Source organism: Balaenoptera musculus, chromosome 16 (genome assembly GCF_009873245.2).
Source record: "Balaenoptera musculus isolate JJ_BM4_2016_0621 chromosome 16, mBalMus1.pri.v3, whole genome shotgun sequence".
NCBI lineage: Eukaryota > Metazoa > Chordata > Mammalia > Artiodactyla > Balaenopteridae > Balaenoptera > Balaenoptera musculus.
The window spans coordinates 5,011,705-5,025,957 of record NC_045800.1 but is presented as its reverse complement, the minus strand read 5'-3'; the positions used below and the strand labels follow the sequence as shown (position 1 = coordinate 5,025,957).

At 43.1% G+C, this 14,253-nt stretch overlaps 1 protein-coding gene across 2 annotated transcripts in view; it reads left to right on the top strand.

Moving 5' to 3' along the window:
• The window catches only part of DOCK1 (dedicator of cytokinesis 1), a 530,116-nt gene that overhangs the window by 452,735 nt on the left and 63,128 nt on the right, over positions 1 to 14,253 (top strand). For both annotated transcript variants that reach the window (XM_036828289.1, XM_036828290.1), the window contains exons 35-38: positions 76 to 232; positions 6,272 to 6,312; positions 7,787 to 7,877; positions 12,134 to 12,253. In XM_036828289.1, coding sequence (XP_036684184.1) covers positions 76 to 232; positions 6,272 to 6,312; positions 7,787 to 7,877; positions 12,134 to 12,253 — 409 coding nt within the window. The remainder of the gene's footprint in view (positions 1 to 75; positions 233 to 6,271; positions 6,313 to 7,786; positions 7,878 to 12,133; positions 12,254 to 14,253) is intronic.

Genomic DNA, 14,253 nt, shown 5'->3' with positions numbered 1-14,253 from the left:
AATATTTTAAATTGCACCTCAGTCACGTTTCTTTTGCTGAGTGTGATTAACAAGGTGTGTGTAATTATTTTTCAGTCTCTTAGAGCACTGCAGGAAGCACAAATACCTCGCCAAAACGGGAGAAACTTTTGTAAAGCTCGTCGTGCACCTGATGGAAAGACTTTTGGATTACAGAACCATCATGCATGATGAGAACAAAGAAAATCGCATGAGCTGCACTGTCAACGTGCTGGTGAGTGAAAAGTTAAATATCCGGTCTTCCCAGGAAGCCGGAGATTGAACCAGAAGTTCAAAGCCTTGTGAAAGCTGACCACAGAGCTTTGCAGAGCAGGACACAGCATGCTTTGCCTGTTTCCTTGGCTGTGGGAGGGAAGGAGGAACGAAGAACTGTTTGCATATCTGCTTTAAGCACGTCAGCGATCATCTTCCTTCTGGGTGTTTTCACACTGTTCTTCCCCTGGTTCAGAATGATGAGCCACCTTATTTTGTAATCAGGGGAGCACCCTTACGGATGACAGAGCCTAAGTGTTTCATTACTAGGAGACTGTAAACATGTCCTGTAGTGTGTCGAATGGTGGCCTCCGGAATATAGGTCCACATCCTAATCTTCAGAACCTGTGAAAGTGACCTTGTTTGGAAAAAAAAACGCTCCTAGCAGATGTAATTAAGTCAAAGATCTTCAGATGAGACTGTCCCGGATTACCCAGGTGGGCCCTAAATCCAATGACAAGTATTTTTATAAGAGACAGAAAAGGAGAAGACAGAGACCCAGAGCAGAAGACCACGTGAAGAGAGGAGCAGAGATGGGAGTGACGTGGCCACAAGCCAAGGAACACCTGGAGCCACCGGAAGCTGGAAGGGGCAGGAAGGAAGCTCCCCTAGTCCCTTCAGAGGGCATGTGGCCCCACTGCCACCTGGATTTCAGACTCAGGCCTCCAAAACTGAAAGAGAATGCAGAGCTATTGTTTTAAGTCCCCAAGATTGTGGTAATTTGTTATGGCAGCCATAAGAAACTCGTGCGTGGCCACATGATGGCTTGGGTGAACTTGACCACCGCCATCCACTGGCGTCTTGCACAGCTGCTGTCACTGTGACATGGTCAGGTTCTGTGGACATCAGTTTTTGACGTAGTTGTGGTGCATCAGGAAATGCTTCAGGGCGATGAACTTCTAGGAGGCTTTACGACAAGCTCAGCTGCAGGGCATGGCTGGTTGGCCTCGTGGCTCTCAGGAGCCATGTGACCACCACATCTGGCTCCAGCGCTCTCTGCATCTCTCTGCGTCTTCCTCCTCTGCTGCTTCCTAGAAGCTAGACAAGCAGACTCCTGGCCCTGGTAGTGTTTTCCTCAGTTTCCCCCGCCTGTCCCAACGCAGGAACGCAAGGAAACACTGTGCCTGGTTTCTTCTCTTTACTTCTCTGGGTTGTCCTCATCACCACCTGGTTGTTGGATAGCAGGTGGTTACCCTGCCGTGACTTCCCCCATTCATACGGACTTGTAGGCGCTTTGAGCTTATGGGAGTGGACTTTTGTGCCAGGAGGAGCAGGACACATCATTCATTCTTGAAAACCACCAGAGATGTTTGGATTAAAAAGATAAACAAAAAGGAATATTTTTCACCTTCCATCTCCTTTATTGTCAACACCGAATCTGAGCTTTGCCACGACGAGCCGGCCGCTGAAACCTCGCACAGTCTCAGCCCTACATTCAGGGGCCGGGTAACCAGTTTTGGCCAATGATAAACATTTCCAGAGCAAGTTTTTTTTTTTTTTTTTTTTCCTTGAAAATCTAAACACGGGGGACTTCTGGTTTCTGGTCCAGTGTGTAAAAGGAGCTAGGAAGTCGTTACTCCTCTCCTCACCACGAGGAAAAAACTGGCAAACTGAAAATCAACAACTCTTCTTCGATCCACAGGGAAAACTCCTGCTCCCAAAATTGTGATACGGAGAATCACAGCCTCCCGGAGCAGAAACGAACACTGGAGCCGGTACTGGACTCCTTTTACCCAGTACATCATGGCCACTTTCAACATAAAATAACAAGGTGTCTTAAAGGGAAAAAAAGGCGCAGTTTGAAGAGACAGGACATCAGAGCTGGACTTGGACATGACTTTAGAGGTTTTAGAATTATCAGACTGGGCATTTAAAATGACCATGATAAATACGCTAAGGGCACTAATAGAAACAGTAGACATTATGGAAGAACAGGTAATATAAGCTGAAAGATGGGAGTTCTAAGAAAGTATCAAAGAGAAAATGCTAGACACTTGCAGAATGAAGAATGCCTTTGGACTTATCCATAGACTGGACATGGCTGAGGAAAGAATCATTGAGCTTGAAACACCTAAATATGTTTGCATGTGCATCATAAGGGTCGGGGGCCACTGTAGGAGTTACTGGCATCCATCCCCGAGATCTGGCCCACTGGCTGTGTTTGCCTCTCCATCCACCTGTAGCCTGACTGTGCTAGGGCGGCAGCGAGCTCTGCACCAGGTAAGGGCCTCGATCGTTTGCGTTTGCTCAGGAATGAGCCTGGCTCTTGCTCTGTTGTCTTCCTGCATTCTTGCGTCTGTCCGTAGGAATTTATTTTGATGATGCCAATGTGGTTAACACGAAATAGAGATCAGTGTCTTTCTGCAGGAGAGAAACAGAAACCTTTTCAAAAACATTCCCTACCATGGGCATACTTTTCTAGTGCTCCCTCTGAGCTTTAAGGAGGATCCAAAAGGCCCATTTGTGTCCAGAAGGAAGAATTATTATTATGTTGATTAGGTTTCCAGCTTTGACGATTGACTACTATTTGTTTCAAGCAGGATCTTTCATGCTCACCAGGATGCAAAACCTAGTGGAGAAATGGTGACAAGCTCTGAACGGGGCCTTTTGTCAGAATCAGACTCAGAATCAGACTCAGAATCAGGGTCAGAAAAATAAGGTCCTGTGAGGACACCTGAGATGATAGTTCCTGACGTAATGGTGTGTTCCTCTCTCATCCTGAGATTATCGGACATCATTCACTTCCTTCAACTTGAAACATCCTGAATCATTCCATGAAGAGTCAAGTATTCTATTCTTAACTGTTTCCTGGGGAGGATAAGATGGATCCCAGACTATCACAATTCTTTCATTTAAAAAACAGAGGTCTATGGATGGCAGAGAAACAAAAATGGATTTTTACAGATAGATGTTCTGTCTCTTAATATTCACTGCCAAGAACATTTAATCATATAAATATATTTCTAACCTCCGGGTCCATTTTTACCTTTTCTCCTGGTACTTTTCTTGTGAAACAAATAGAGTTTCATAGAAGTGAATATGTCTCTCCATCTCTAGATGAGTATGGATGTATAAACATACATCTAGAAACATATAAAATGTACTCAACTGATCACTAAGCAGAAATTCCCTTGAAATCCTAAGGTTAAAAAATAAAGAACGTAAGATTTATTCATCAATAAATAAATGTAAGCTCATTGCAAAATTTCCTTTAAAACCAACACTATTATTATTATTTTTTTAATAGAGTTAGTGGAACGTTCTAAGTTGTGTGGGCTCGTTAATGTCTTACTCTCCCTATCACTTAAAAAACAAATTAAAATTAAAAAATGAGAGACAGGGGCTGTGATTCTGCCCAGCGGCCTGGTCCTTTAGAGGTACCTCTGCAAGCAGGTCTGCATGTGTACTGGATCATGGTTCCCGCTAGGCAAAATGCATATTTGTAATTAAGTGGAATTTCATCGTCACCTCATAATCATGCAATCTTTAATTACTGGTTCATGATTTGTTGTGCGTCACCTGGCTCTTCTATGCACTTATCATCGTATTCATACCCAAGATTGGTAGAATCATTGTTTTACAGACATAAGTTAGGTCCTTCATGGCCCCTCTACAGGCTAATTAAGGTGGTTCCAACTAGAATTCTAAAAATCTTAGGATGTGTCTTAGTTATGAAGGAGTCCAAAATTGAAATACAGTGAAAATGCTTGCGCTCTGAAAGATCAACGCATAGCGCTGGACTGGAATTGGGGACCTAGTCCCAACAGGGTTGCTTGGACAGATGTCAGCCCTGGTGCGGAGAGGACCATGGCGGGTGGGAGGCTGCCCGCAGAGCCCAGATGTGGGGCACCGAGCAGTGTGAACTTCTACATAAAGAAAGAAAAAGTTTTATAAAGAAATTGGGATTTGAGATGAACTTCCTTCAGTTCTAGGGAGGTTTTGAAGTCCTAGGCAGGGAACAGAACGCAGAGCAGGCAGGATATAGGAGACACTTCCGTATCTCGGAGAGAGGGAGGAAAGTCGCATGATATCCCCGTTGAGAAATTGTAGAAGAGAATGATCAAAAGCTTAGGAAAGGATTAAAAATAGGAGTGCAGAAGAGGGTGGTGTGAAATCGTAGCGTGTAAATACTGGTGAGTTGGAAGTGAAGGGCTCATCCTCTGCCTTCGATGTAGGTTCCCTTTGTTACATCGCTCCCAGCCATCAGCTGAAAATATCCTCATTACCCAGACACAGCACATGAACCAGAGGACACGCAAATCTCAGGTGCTGCAAAATGTGAAAATCTCGGTGCGTCTTTCTAAACACGCCCCGCTTACTCTCTGCATTTGTTTATGATTTCTTTTCGGAGAGATCAATTGTGGAAGCAGTGTCTTTCTTTGGCTAATGAAATGAGACAGGCTGTTTCATCTTCTTGGGTAATTGCATGCCTGTATGATGGTGCTATTCACTAGTAATCTCAGGCCCCCATTCTAGAGTTCTAACATTGTGTGCAGGTGCTAAATTTCACATTGAAAGTGGCAATGGTGTTTCCATACCTTAGGCCTTGTTAGGTGACTGTTCTGCACCTTTCTGGTGCCTCGTGAACGATAAAGGTTTTAGAGTGTTCATAGAGATTTCACATTAAGAAATGTAATTGTAGAAACATTTATGCCCATCCTGAAAATAGTTTACAATATGTAGAATTAGCCCGTTGTTGATAATCTGCTAACTAACCTTCCTCTATCAATGCTGTACACGAGGTGTTTCTTAAGCAGCAACCAGTTTTCTTACTGTGTTTGGAAGGTCTGTCTAGAACAGCGCTTTCCGATAGAAATTTCTTGGTAATGGAGATGCTCTGTATCTACACTGTTCAAGACAGTAGCACTGGCTCCATACGGCTATTGAGCACTCAGAAGTGTGTGGCAAGTGCAACTGAGGAAGTGAATATTTAACTTCATTCAATTTTAATTAAATTGACTTTTTATTTGAATACATGTGGCTCGTGGCTACTGTGTTGGACATCAGGTCTATAATGACACGTTGCCTTCTTGTGGCTCTTGGTAAGTGAGGCTAGACCAGCATGCTTTCAATCATGTTAATGATGCTTATTCCAGAATTTTTTTTTCGCTTCTAATGAGATTACAATGGTTAAGAATGGTGAAGATCTTGGGTAATCCTTGGGTATCTTTGGGTAATCCTTTGTTTTAACTGAAAACAGGTGACTTTCAAATGACAGAAGTAGATTTAAGCCATCACAGCGTTTATTTCATTTTTTAATTTTTAAAAATTTGTTGCCAAGCATGTTTTTATTTTCCTTTTTGTTTTACTGAAACAGAGTTGATTTACAATGCTGTGTTAGTTTCAGGCATACAGCAAAGTGATTCAGGTCTATATATATCTGAATATATAGATTCTTTTCCATTATAGATTATGACAAGATATTGAGTATAGTTCCCTGTGCTATACAGTAGGTTTTTGTTGGCTATCTATTTAGATGTGATATATATACACAATGGAATATTACTCGGCCATAAAAAAGAATGAAATAATGCCATTTGCAGCAACATGGATGGACCTAGTTATTATCATACTAAGTGAAGTAAGTCAGATGGAGAAAGACAGATATGTGATATCGTTTATATGTAAAATCATAAAAAATGATACAAATGAACTTATTTACAAAACAGAAATAGACTCACAGATTTAGAAAACAAACTTACCAAAGGGGAAGTGGGGGGCAGGGATAATATAGGAGTTTGGGATTAACATATACACACTACACTGTTTAAAGGATAGGAAATTTATTCATTAGAATCACCACCCCCCAACCAAAAAAAAAAAAAATGAAGAGCAGTGTAATGTGTTTTTGCATTTTATGTGAATTTATGGTTCATATCCAAAGATCTGGGTCCATTTGGCTGTGTTTGACACAGGTTGAAGAACTGTGGATTTTTAATGTGTACGTGACACCTTTTATAGAACAGGTTTCTTAAAACAGTGTTGTGGTTTGATTTTTCAGAATTTCTACAAAGAGATTGAAAGAGAAGAAATGTATATAAGGTATGTGAGCATCTGGCTCGTCTGCACCCTCGACCTGTTTATGATAATTGCTGTTTGTCAAGTCCATGCTAAAAAGTGTTTTATAGCCACAGGGGTTGATCTTGTAGGGAATCGTGAAGGCTAGAGTTTGAATTTGGTGGAGCTCCCAGAAGTATCGTCAGGCCTGGTGCAGTTTGTCCGTGCCGATGCGGAGATTTGGGGTGGGGGGCATCTGTAGCCAGCTCAGAAGAAAATTATTATTTCACAGGGTTTTTGTTCCTCTTGACCGACCTTTATGGCCCTTTAGAAAAAAGGCACTGCCACAGATTTTGTTTCACAGTAAGCCATATGATCAAATGAGAAGTCCAGTCTTAACTTTATCAGAAATAAGGCAATATTATAAATTTTCAGTCTATTCTTACCTGGGTACCAAATTCTCAAGTTTCGTATTTTCTTCTGGATTTTTCTCCTTCACTTGCCTTTTTCTCTAGGGTGGTGGGCTATGATTGGTACCCTTTCCTTCTTGGTCACTCTTAGGGGCCAGTGTCAAAATTTAATAAGATTACCACTTATGAGACCAGAGTAATTATATAATCCATGTGGCATTAGAGTTTAATGATAGATTAGTTACATTAAGCATTATTTTCTTTCTTTTTTTGTTAAGTCTCTAGTGTATTTATTTGTATAAAGAGTAAACAAAAACATGATTTTCTAACTTTTGATTTCTAAGACTTTTTAACTTTGTCCTTTAAAAACAGTACCATGTGAATATAATAAACCTTGAGGAAAACAATCAGTTTCTTTTATCCAAAATGTAGGCTGTGGTGGGAGGGAGGGAGATGCAAGAGGGAAGAAATATGGGGATATATGTATATGTATAGCTGATTCACTTCGTTATAAAGCAGAAAGTAACACACCATTGTAAAGCAATTATACTCCAATAAAGTTGTTAAAAAAAAAAAGAAGTGTATACAAAAAAAAAGATGTAGGTTGCTTTATATTAGAAAAGCAACTTTTATTTCTTTATGGCAGAGGAATTCTTTTGATCACGTTCGCTGTGATCATTGGAGCTCTTTAGTCTTATGGATTTGTATTTTTATGGATTTTGTGTGTGTGTATATTTGGACTCAATAGAAATGTAAGAAATCACAATCAAACATTGTATACTCTCATTTCAATTGTATGAAGAAAACTCTGGAAAAGATGAGAAAGAATAAGAAACCTTGAAGTATAATTCCACCTCCTTGTGCCGTCTTCAGTTTTGTCCTGAAAAAAGAGGACTTAAATTTTAAAAATATATCTATTGTGTATTACTCTGGTTGGTTTTTCTTAGTGCTTTGTGTACCAGAAGCTTCCAAGGCATTATGCATTGTGAAGATTGTAAAAAGGAAGTATAGAGATGATTTACTGTTGAAGGTAGAATTTAGCTCTTGCAGTTCTCAACACAAATTATTTGGTGATGCGTTAAGGATGTACCTATGTTTTATCGTCTCAGGTATCTGTACAAGCTCTGTGACCTGCACAAAGAATGTGATAACTACACTGAAGCAGCCTATACCTTGCTTCTCCATGCGAAGCTTCTGAAGGTAGTAAAAATTACCATATACTTTCATGATCCTGTCGTTATAAATTATAAGATCATTTAACATTTGATTTTTCCATGACCAATTTCAGTAAACCTAGAACTTAAGATTTTATGGATGTCGACTCAATGCAGTGACATAAACGAAGATAATTAAGAAGTACTTTGATTATAGATTTGGCTCTCCTGAATGCAAATTGGACAAGATGTCAGAGCAGGTTATCACTGAGCATCTTAAACACCCATCATTGGTCTGCCAGCAGTGAGTTAGAGATTCTGTGATTCTTTATTCCTGCCAACAGGACCCAGTAATGCCGGAGGGCGACCTCAATAAGAAGGAACTTCTGTGGTACAATAGCTAAGAGAGAGGATGAGCCCACCTCTCATTTTATCAAAGAGTGTAGGGACAAGATCATGACTTTTCTCTTCGTGCGTTCTAAGCGGTTCCATTGAGATCTCCTGTTGGTCCATCAGTTCATGTTGCACTTCCTGCCTGACTCTCCTGGGGGATGTTACCCCTCAGCATAGGTCTGGCATGACAGCTTTCAGCTCTCAGTGTCCTTTTGTTATTCAGATAGCTTTGGACATTGGTGTGTGTGTGTGTGTGTGTGTGTTTTGCCATAATATATTCATGCTCTCCCCGTGTCCATTTTCAGCCCAGTCAGTCATACAGAGTGGACCCACAGTAAATAACTGGGTGGTTGTTTGTACTGATGGATGGCAAGATGGATGTGTGGGTGGATGGATGGATGGATTCATGATGGATGGATGTGTGGATGGATGTGTGGGTGGATGGATGGATGTGTGGTTGGATGGATGTGTGGGTGGATGGATGTGTGGGTGGGTGGATGGATGGATTCATGGATGGATGGATGTGTGGATGGATGGATGTGTGGATGGATGTGTAGGTGGATGGATGTGTGGGTGGATGGATGGATATGTGGATGGATGGATGGATGTGTGGGTGTATGGATGGATGGATTCATGGATGGATGGATGTGTAGGTGGATGGATGTGTGGGTGGATGGATGGATGGATGGATGTGTGGATGGATGTGTAGGTGGATGGATATGTGGATGGATGGACGGATGTGTGGGTTTATGGATGTGTGGGTAGGTAGGTGGATAGATGAGGGAATTTCTTTACAACTTCTAGTTTTATACTTCAAAACTTTAGCAAGTCACTAGATCATCTTTCCCATTATACCCTCATAAAAAATTGAAAAATTATAAACTAGGTAAAGAGGAACAGCTATGAGAGTTAGAACTGAGTTGAGTGTCCCTACATAAAGATTGCTTATTCAAGGGATCCTGTGTCTAAACTCAAGCCAGCCCCCCGCATACCAAAAACTGAATGAAAGGAAACCAGATGAGATTACATTAAAAATGAGCATTAAGCAGTGTCTGCTGGGTGATGAGAGGACTAAGGAGGGTGCCGTGTTAGGCAGTGAAACCCCAGCAAGAATCTTCCAGCCCTTGGCCCAGTCCTGAACTCTCCAGTAGCTTGTGTGATATGCATACTCATAAGCTGCTTTAGGGACACTGGAGTGTGGAGATTTACCTTTGCCTGAAAACAAGAGTCCTTTGTAAAGAAAACACAGTGAGACTCATTTCAATCTGAATGCCTCATCCATAGTCATCCATGGTACCCCTTTGGCTTTGCACCATATAAAGCTCTCCTAAGGACTGTCATTTATGAAGATAGAGATATCAGTTGGGGCATCTCACACCAGCCGTCCCACTTTGAATTCTAATGGCTTTCATTTGTTAGAAACCCAAATTTTATAAATTTATTTATTTTTTTAAATTTATGTATTTATTTATGGCTGTGTTGGGTCTTCGTTTCTGTGCGAGGGCTTTCTCTAGTTGCGGCAAGCGGAGGCCACTCTTCATCACGGTGCACGGGCCTCTCACTGTCGCGGCCTCTCTTGTTGCGGAGCACAGGCTCCAGACGCGCAGGCTCAGTAGTTGTGGCTCACGGGCCCAGTTGCTCCGCGGCATGTGGGATCTTCCCAGACCAGGGCTCGAACCCGTGTCCCCTGCATTGGCAGGCAGATTCTCAACCACTGCGCCACCAGGGAAGCCCAGAAACCCAAATTTTAGTAACAAGGTGATTTTGAAACTACAAAGATATTTCTTTTACGCCAGGGAAATTAAAATGGGCTTGACAAGCTGCTTGGTCACCCTTACTCTCTCTCATAGTACATAAACTTTTCTACGGGCGTGTGAATGTAAAATAGATATATGTGTATGAAGTATCATTTGTTTAATCATTGCACTTACTGAGCACAGACGGGTTTGTTACAAACGGTACAAGGATGTTTCACAACCCAAATCCATCAGCCCAGTTGCATTATTATTTCCACTGGGGTTTTGAATTTTCCAGTTATATGCCACATAATCGCTCTCCATATCTTTTACATCATTACATTTTGCAGTTTGTCCTAAATATGTTTTGATATTGCAGTAAATGTGAATTCATGCTGGTTAATCAACATACTAAAGAACGTTACTTGTATCTTTATGAAAATTCTTCACCATGATTGATATACTCTTGTTCATTAAGTAAAACTCCTCAAATAGGGTCTTCTTTTTTTGGTTAAGGCTGTTTTGTCAAAAAAACAAGGGCAATAAAAACATCAGCCTTTCGCCTAGCTATCAAGTTATTTCAACTCATTGTTTAAGTGGAAGGTATAAAGGAGTTTTGCTTCTCCATTCAATATTTTTTTAGGTGATTTTAAACTCCAAGGAAGTTATTTGGCATCCAAACTTTCTTATTCTTATTTATCTTATTGTAGTTACATTTCAGAATCATGTGAAATTTTACTTTCACCCTTCATAAACGTAGAAATCTGGCCATGTGGTGAAAATGCCACAATTAATTGAGTTTGTAACTCCCAGTTATGGTTGGGCTACGCACTTCTCATTTGAAGGTGAAAGAATTTGCAGCAGCGTAAAGGTTTCTCATTCTTACTTGACACTCCAGGTGCTGGAGAGCCCATCTGGCCCCATGGCCCTTTCACCCTGTTCTTTGGAGCCCTGGGGTCCAGCACGGAGTGCTCCAGAGCCCCTCTGGCTTCGGGAAGGTGGGAGGGGGTGTGTGCTGTGAGAGCCCGCCCCTTAGGGAGCTTTGCACTTCTGCAGGCCTGTCCCTTGGGGCCTTTGCCCTCTGCCCCAGTGGTTCCTGACCATTTGTCATGACCCCTAAAATGTGGCACCATAGCTGGTCCCGTTGCTCCAGATGTGGCCTGGCCAGCCCTGAGTCCAGTGGGGACCCCCCCACCCCCGTGTGGTCCAGGCAGCCTGCAAGTCTGCTGCTTTCTTGGTAACATCCTCACTGTCCTGTCTTAAAACAGGGTCAAGACCCACCTCCTGAGTCCAACTGATGAGTGAGCCCATCCTGATTCTTTCCTCCAAGGAGCCTCCCCAGACCCCCTCGTCCTGCCTCCCGCCCTTAAATTGCCCATGAAATCTTTTCTGCAGAGTTATTATATACCACTGTGCTCTAATTTGTAATAGCACTCTCTCTGGAGCAGGCATTTTCTGACTCATCTTTGACCTGGTGCCTTGCACATAGTAGGTCCCCACCAAATATTGAAGTTTATTGAACCCTATATTTAGTGCCGTTGATTTCTTGAGCATAAGTCTAGGAGTTCAGGTGTCAAATGAGCTTGCCTTCACTTTGATGCATCCTTCCTTCATCCCATAAGTCCACTGTCACGTCCACAAACGCTGGCCGAGCCCTGCCTTTGCGACAGGCAACGTGCCTAGAGCCGAAGATCCCAAGACACCTCCCTGTCTGTAAGGAGCTTTCTTTACGACCTGTAAGTGGAATCCATGTGCCTTCTGCTATTGATTAAAATGTTGAGCAGCACAGGACTGAGGCCGCCGCCCAGGGATGCCCCACTTGAGGCAGCCACAGATCACCCGGTTCCTCATTCATCTGGAAGGTTCCAAGGCATCAGGGGCAAGCTGACAGTTCTGTGCTGTCCAGAACCTGCTGGGTTTCTCTTCTGTGTGAACCTAGACCCAGCTTTGCCTTCCTCTTTCTTTCACTCGTCTTGAGGCCTCTGCACAGAGGTTCTGCCCTCAATTCCAGACCCGACAGCCTGATGACAGCACCTCCAACGATCCCCGGAATCATGGCCCGAGTGCCCACACCGAATTCAGGGCTTACCGTGCATTCTGACCTGACGGTAGGGAAACGGTAGCCCTGGCTGTGCCCTCACCTGGCACCGCTCACGCTTTGCTTTTGCCTCAGTGGTCGGAGGACGTGTGCGCGGCCCACCTCACCCAGCGGGACGGGTACCAGGCGACAACACAGGGACAGCTGAAAGAGCGGCTCTACCAGGAAATCATCCACTACTTCGACAAAGGCAAGGTAAAAAAAAAATGCAGTTTTTCTGGTGTTTTCCTCTTTGTGTGCACCTTCTTGCAGCGTTGTAAACACTTTTTAACACATGGTGTTTGTGGTACCAGAAATTTGTTACAGATTGTATATCTGAAGGTTTTATGCATGGCCCTCCCGCTGGCACTTCTAAGTAGAAATCCTACCAAAAAAAAAAAAAATCAATCACCCTTTTGTAGATGCTCTGCTGAAAGTTAGGACCGAAAAGTGCAAGTATTTTCATAGTCCTTGCCAGAGAGAACCCAGGCTGGGACACTGATTTGGGGGAATTCCTGGCTACGTTAGAGCTAATGCTTTCCTTTGACAGTCTGCGTTTTTCTGTTGTCACCAAATTATTAATCCCATGGCAAGACCAATATCGCTCATGTTGGTGGCCTCTCCATTAACTGGCTCAAACAAAATTATTTAACCTGTTGACTTCTACTAAAAGGAAACCTGCCATCATTTTAATCAGCCAGTAATAGATCTCATCACTGTAGTTCACGTGATTCAGATAAATAGGAACTATTAAAAAAAAAGGGGCTCCTTCAGTTAAGAAGTTTTTAAAATCTGCCACCAAAGTGACTTCTGAGCTCATTCTGTGCCTTCATCAGGATTCTTAACTTATCTCAGTTACCAGCCTTTTTTTTTTTTTTTTTTTTTTAGAAAAGTGAACAGAGAATTCCATGACGGTACCTGTATTCGTTTCTTAGGGCTGCGGTAAAATAGGCCTACCCACTGGGCAGGAATCTGTTCTCTCACGGTTCTGGAGGCTATAAAACCAAAGTCAGCGTGTCGGCAGGGCCGTGCTCTCTGAGAGAGAATGATTCAGGGGGAGAATCTGCTTCCTGCCTCTCTCTTAGTGTCTGGTGATGCCGGCAGCCCTTGGCTTGTGGACACATCACTCCAGTTCCTGCCTCCGTATTCGTGTGGCTTTTTCCCTGTGTGTCACTGTGTCCAAATCTTCCTCTTCTAAGAGCACCGATTATTGGATTTAGGGCCCACGCCATCCAGTGTGACCTCATCTTAACTTGATTACACCCAAAGACCTTGTTTCCAAATAAGGTCACATTCACAGATACCAAGGGTTAGGACTTCAACATATCTTTTGGGGGGGACCCAGTTCTACCCCCAGCAGCACCCATATCAGGAAAGGATGATGGCTGACCCTTTTTGTGGCTGTCGACATAAACCGAACCCTTTTGAAAAGATGATGTGTGTTTTATTTATTCCCTGGGGTCCTTGACATGGGACAAAAATCAAAATATTCAGAATAGCGTGAGGATTGGCCAGAGGCCACTTGGAAATGGTCTGTGAATTACACCTGGTCCTACAGCAAAACAGAATATAGTTCTTCATAGAAATGAGATGGTTTCACAATTAAGGCCAATTGCTAAAATTTTATTAGCTTAGCCAGGGGAATTCTGTTTCTCGACAAACTGCTAAAAAAGTGGATCCATTCCTTCCCCCGATGGCTTTCTGGCTTATTATGTTTTTGAGAAGGGTAATCAGGTGTTATGGAAGGGGCAGAACAGGAGGTGGGACCCCAGAGAGGCCCAGGAAGCCTGAGGGCCAGAGGTCGTTGGGGCTGAAAGAGTGTGCGCCTTTGCTGATAGCCATTCTGGGTTCTCACGTCCTCTGACAGCACTGGCCCCGAGATCCCTCCAGCCGCATCTCAGCGCTCCTCCCCGCCTCGCTCCTTATCTTCTGGCCACACCACCCGCTCTGGGTCCTCGCCCACACCAGCCCTTCCTGCCTCTGCCTGGCAGGCCTCTGCTGCTCCTGCCCTCGGCTCATTTGTCCTCATCCAGCTTAATGTCACCTCTGCTCCGATGCCCACAATGTCCTCTTCTTTTCCTGTATAGCACTTACCACAATTTGCAACAGTAGATTTGCACGTGTATTTCTTTAGCGAGTCTCCCATAGGCCATGAGCTCTGTGAAGATAGAGGCCACACACACGTGTAATCCCTCACAACACACGTAACTCTCAGA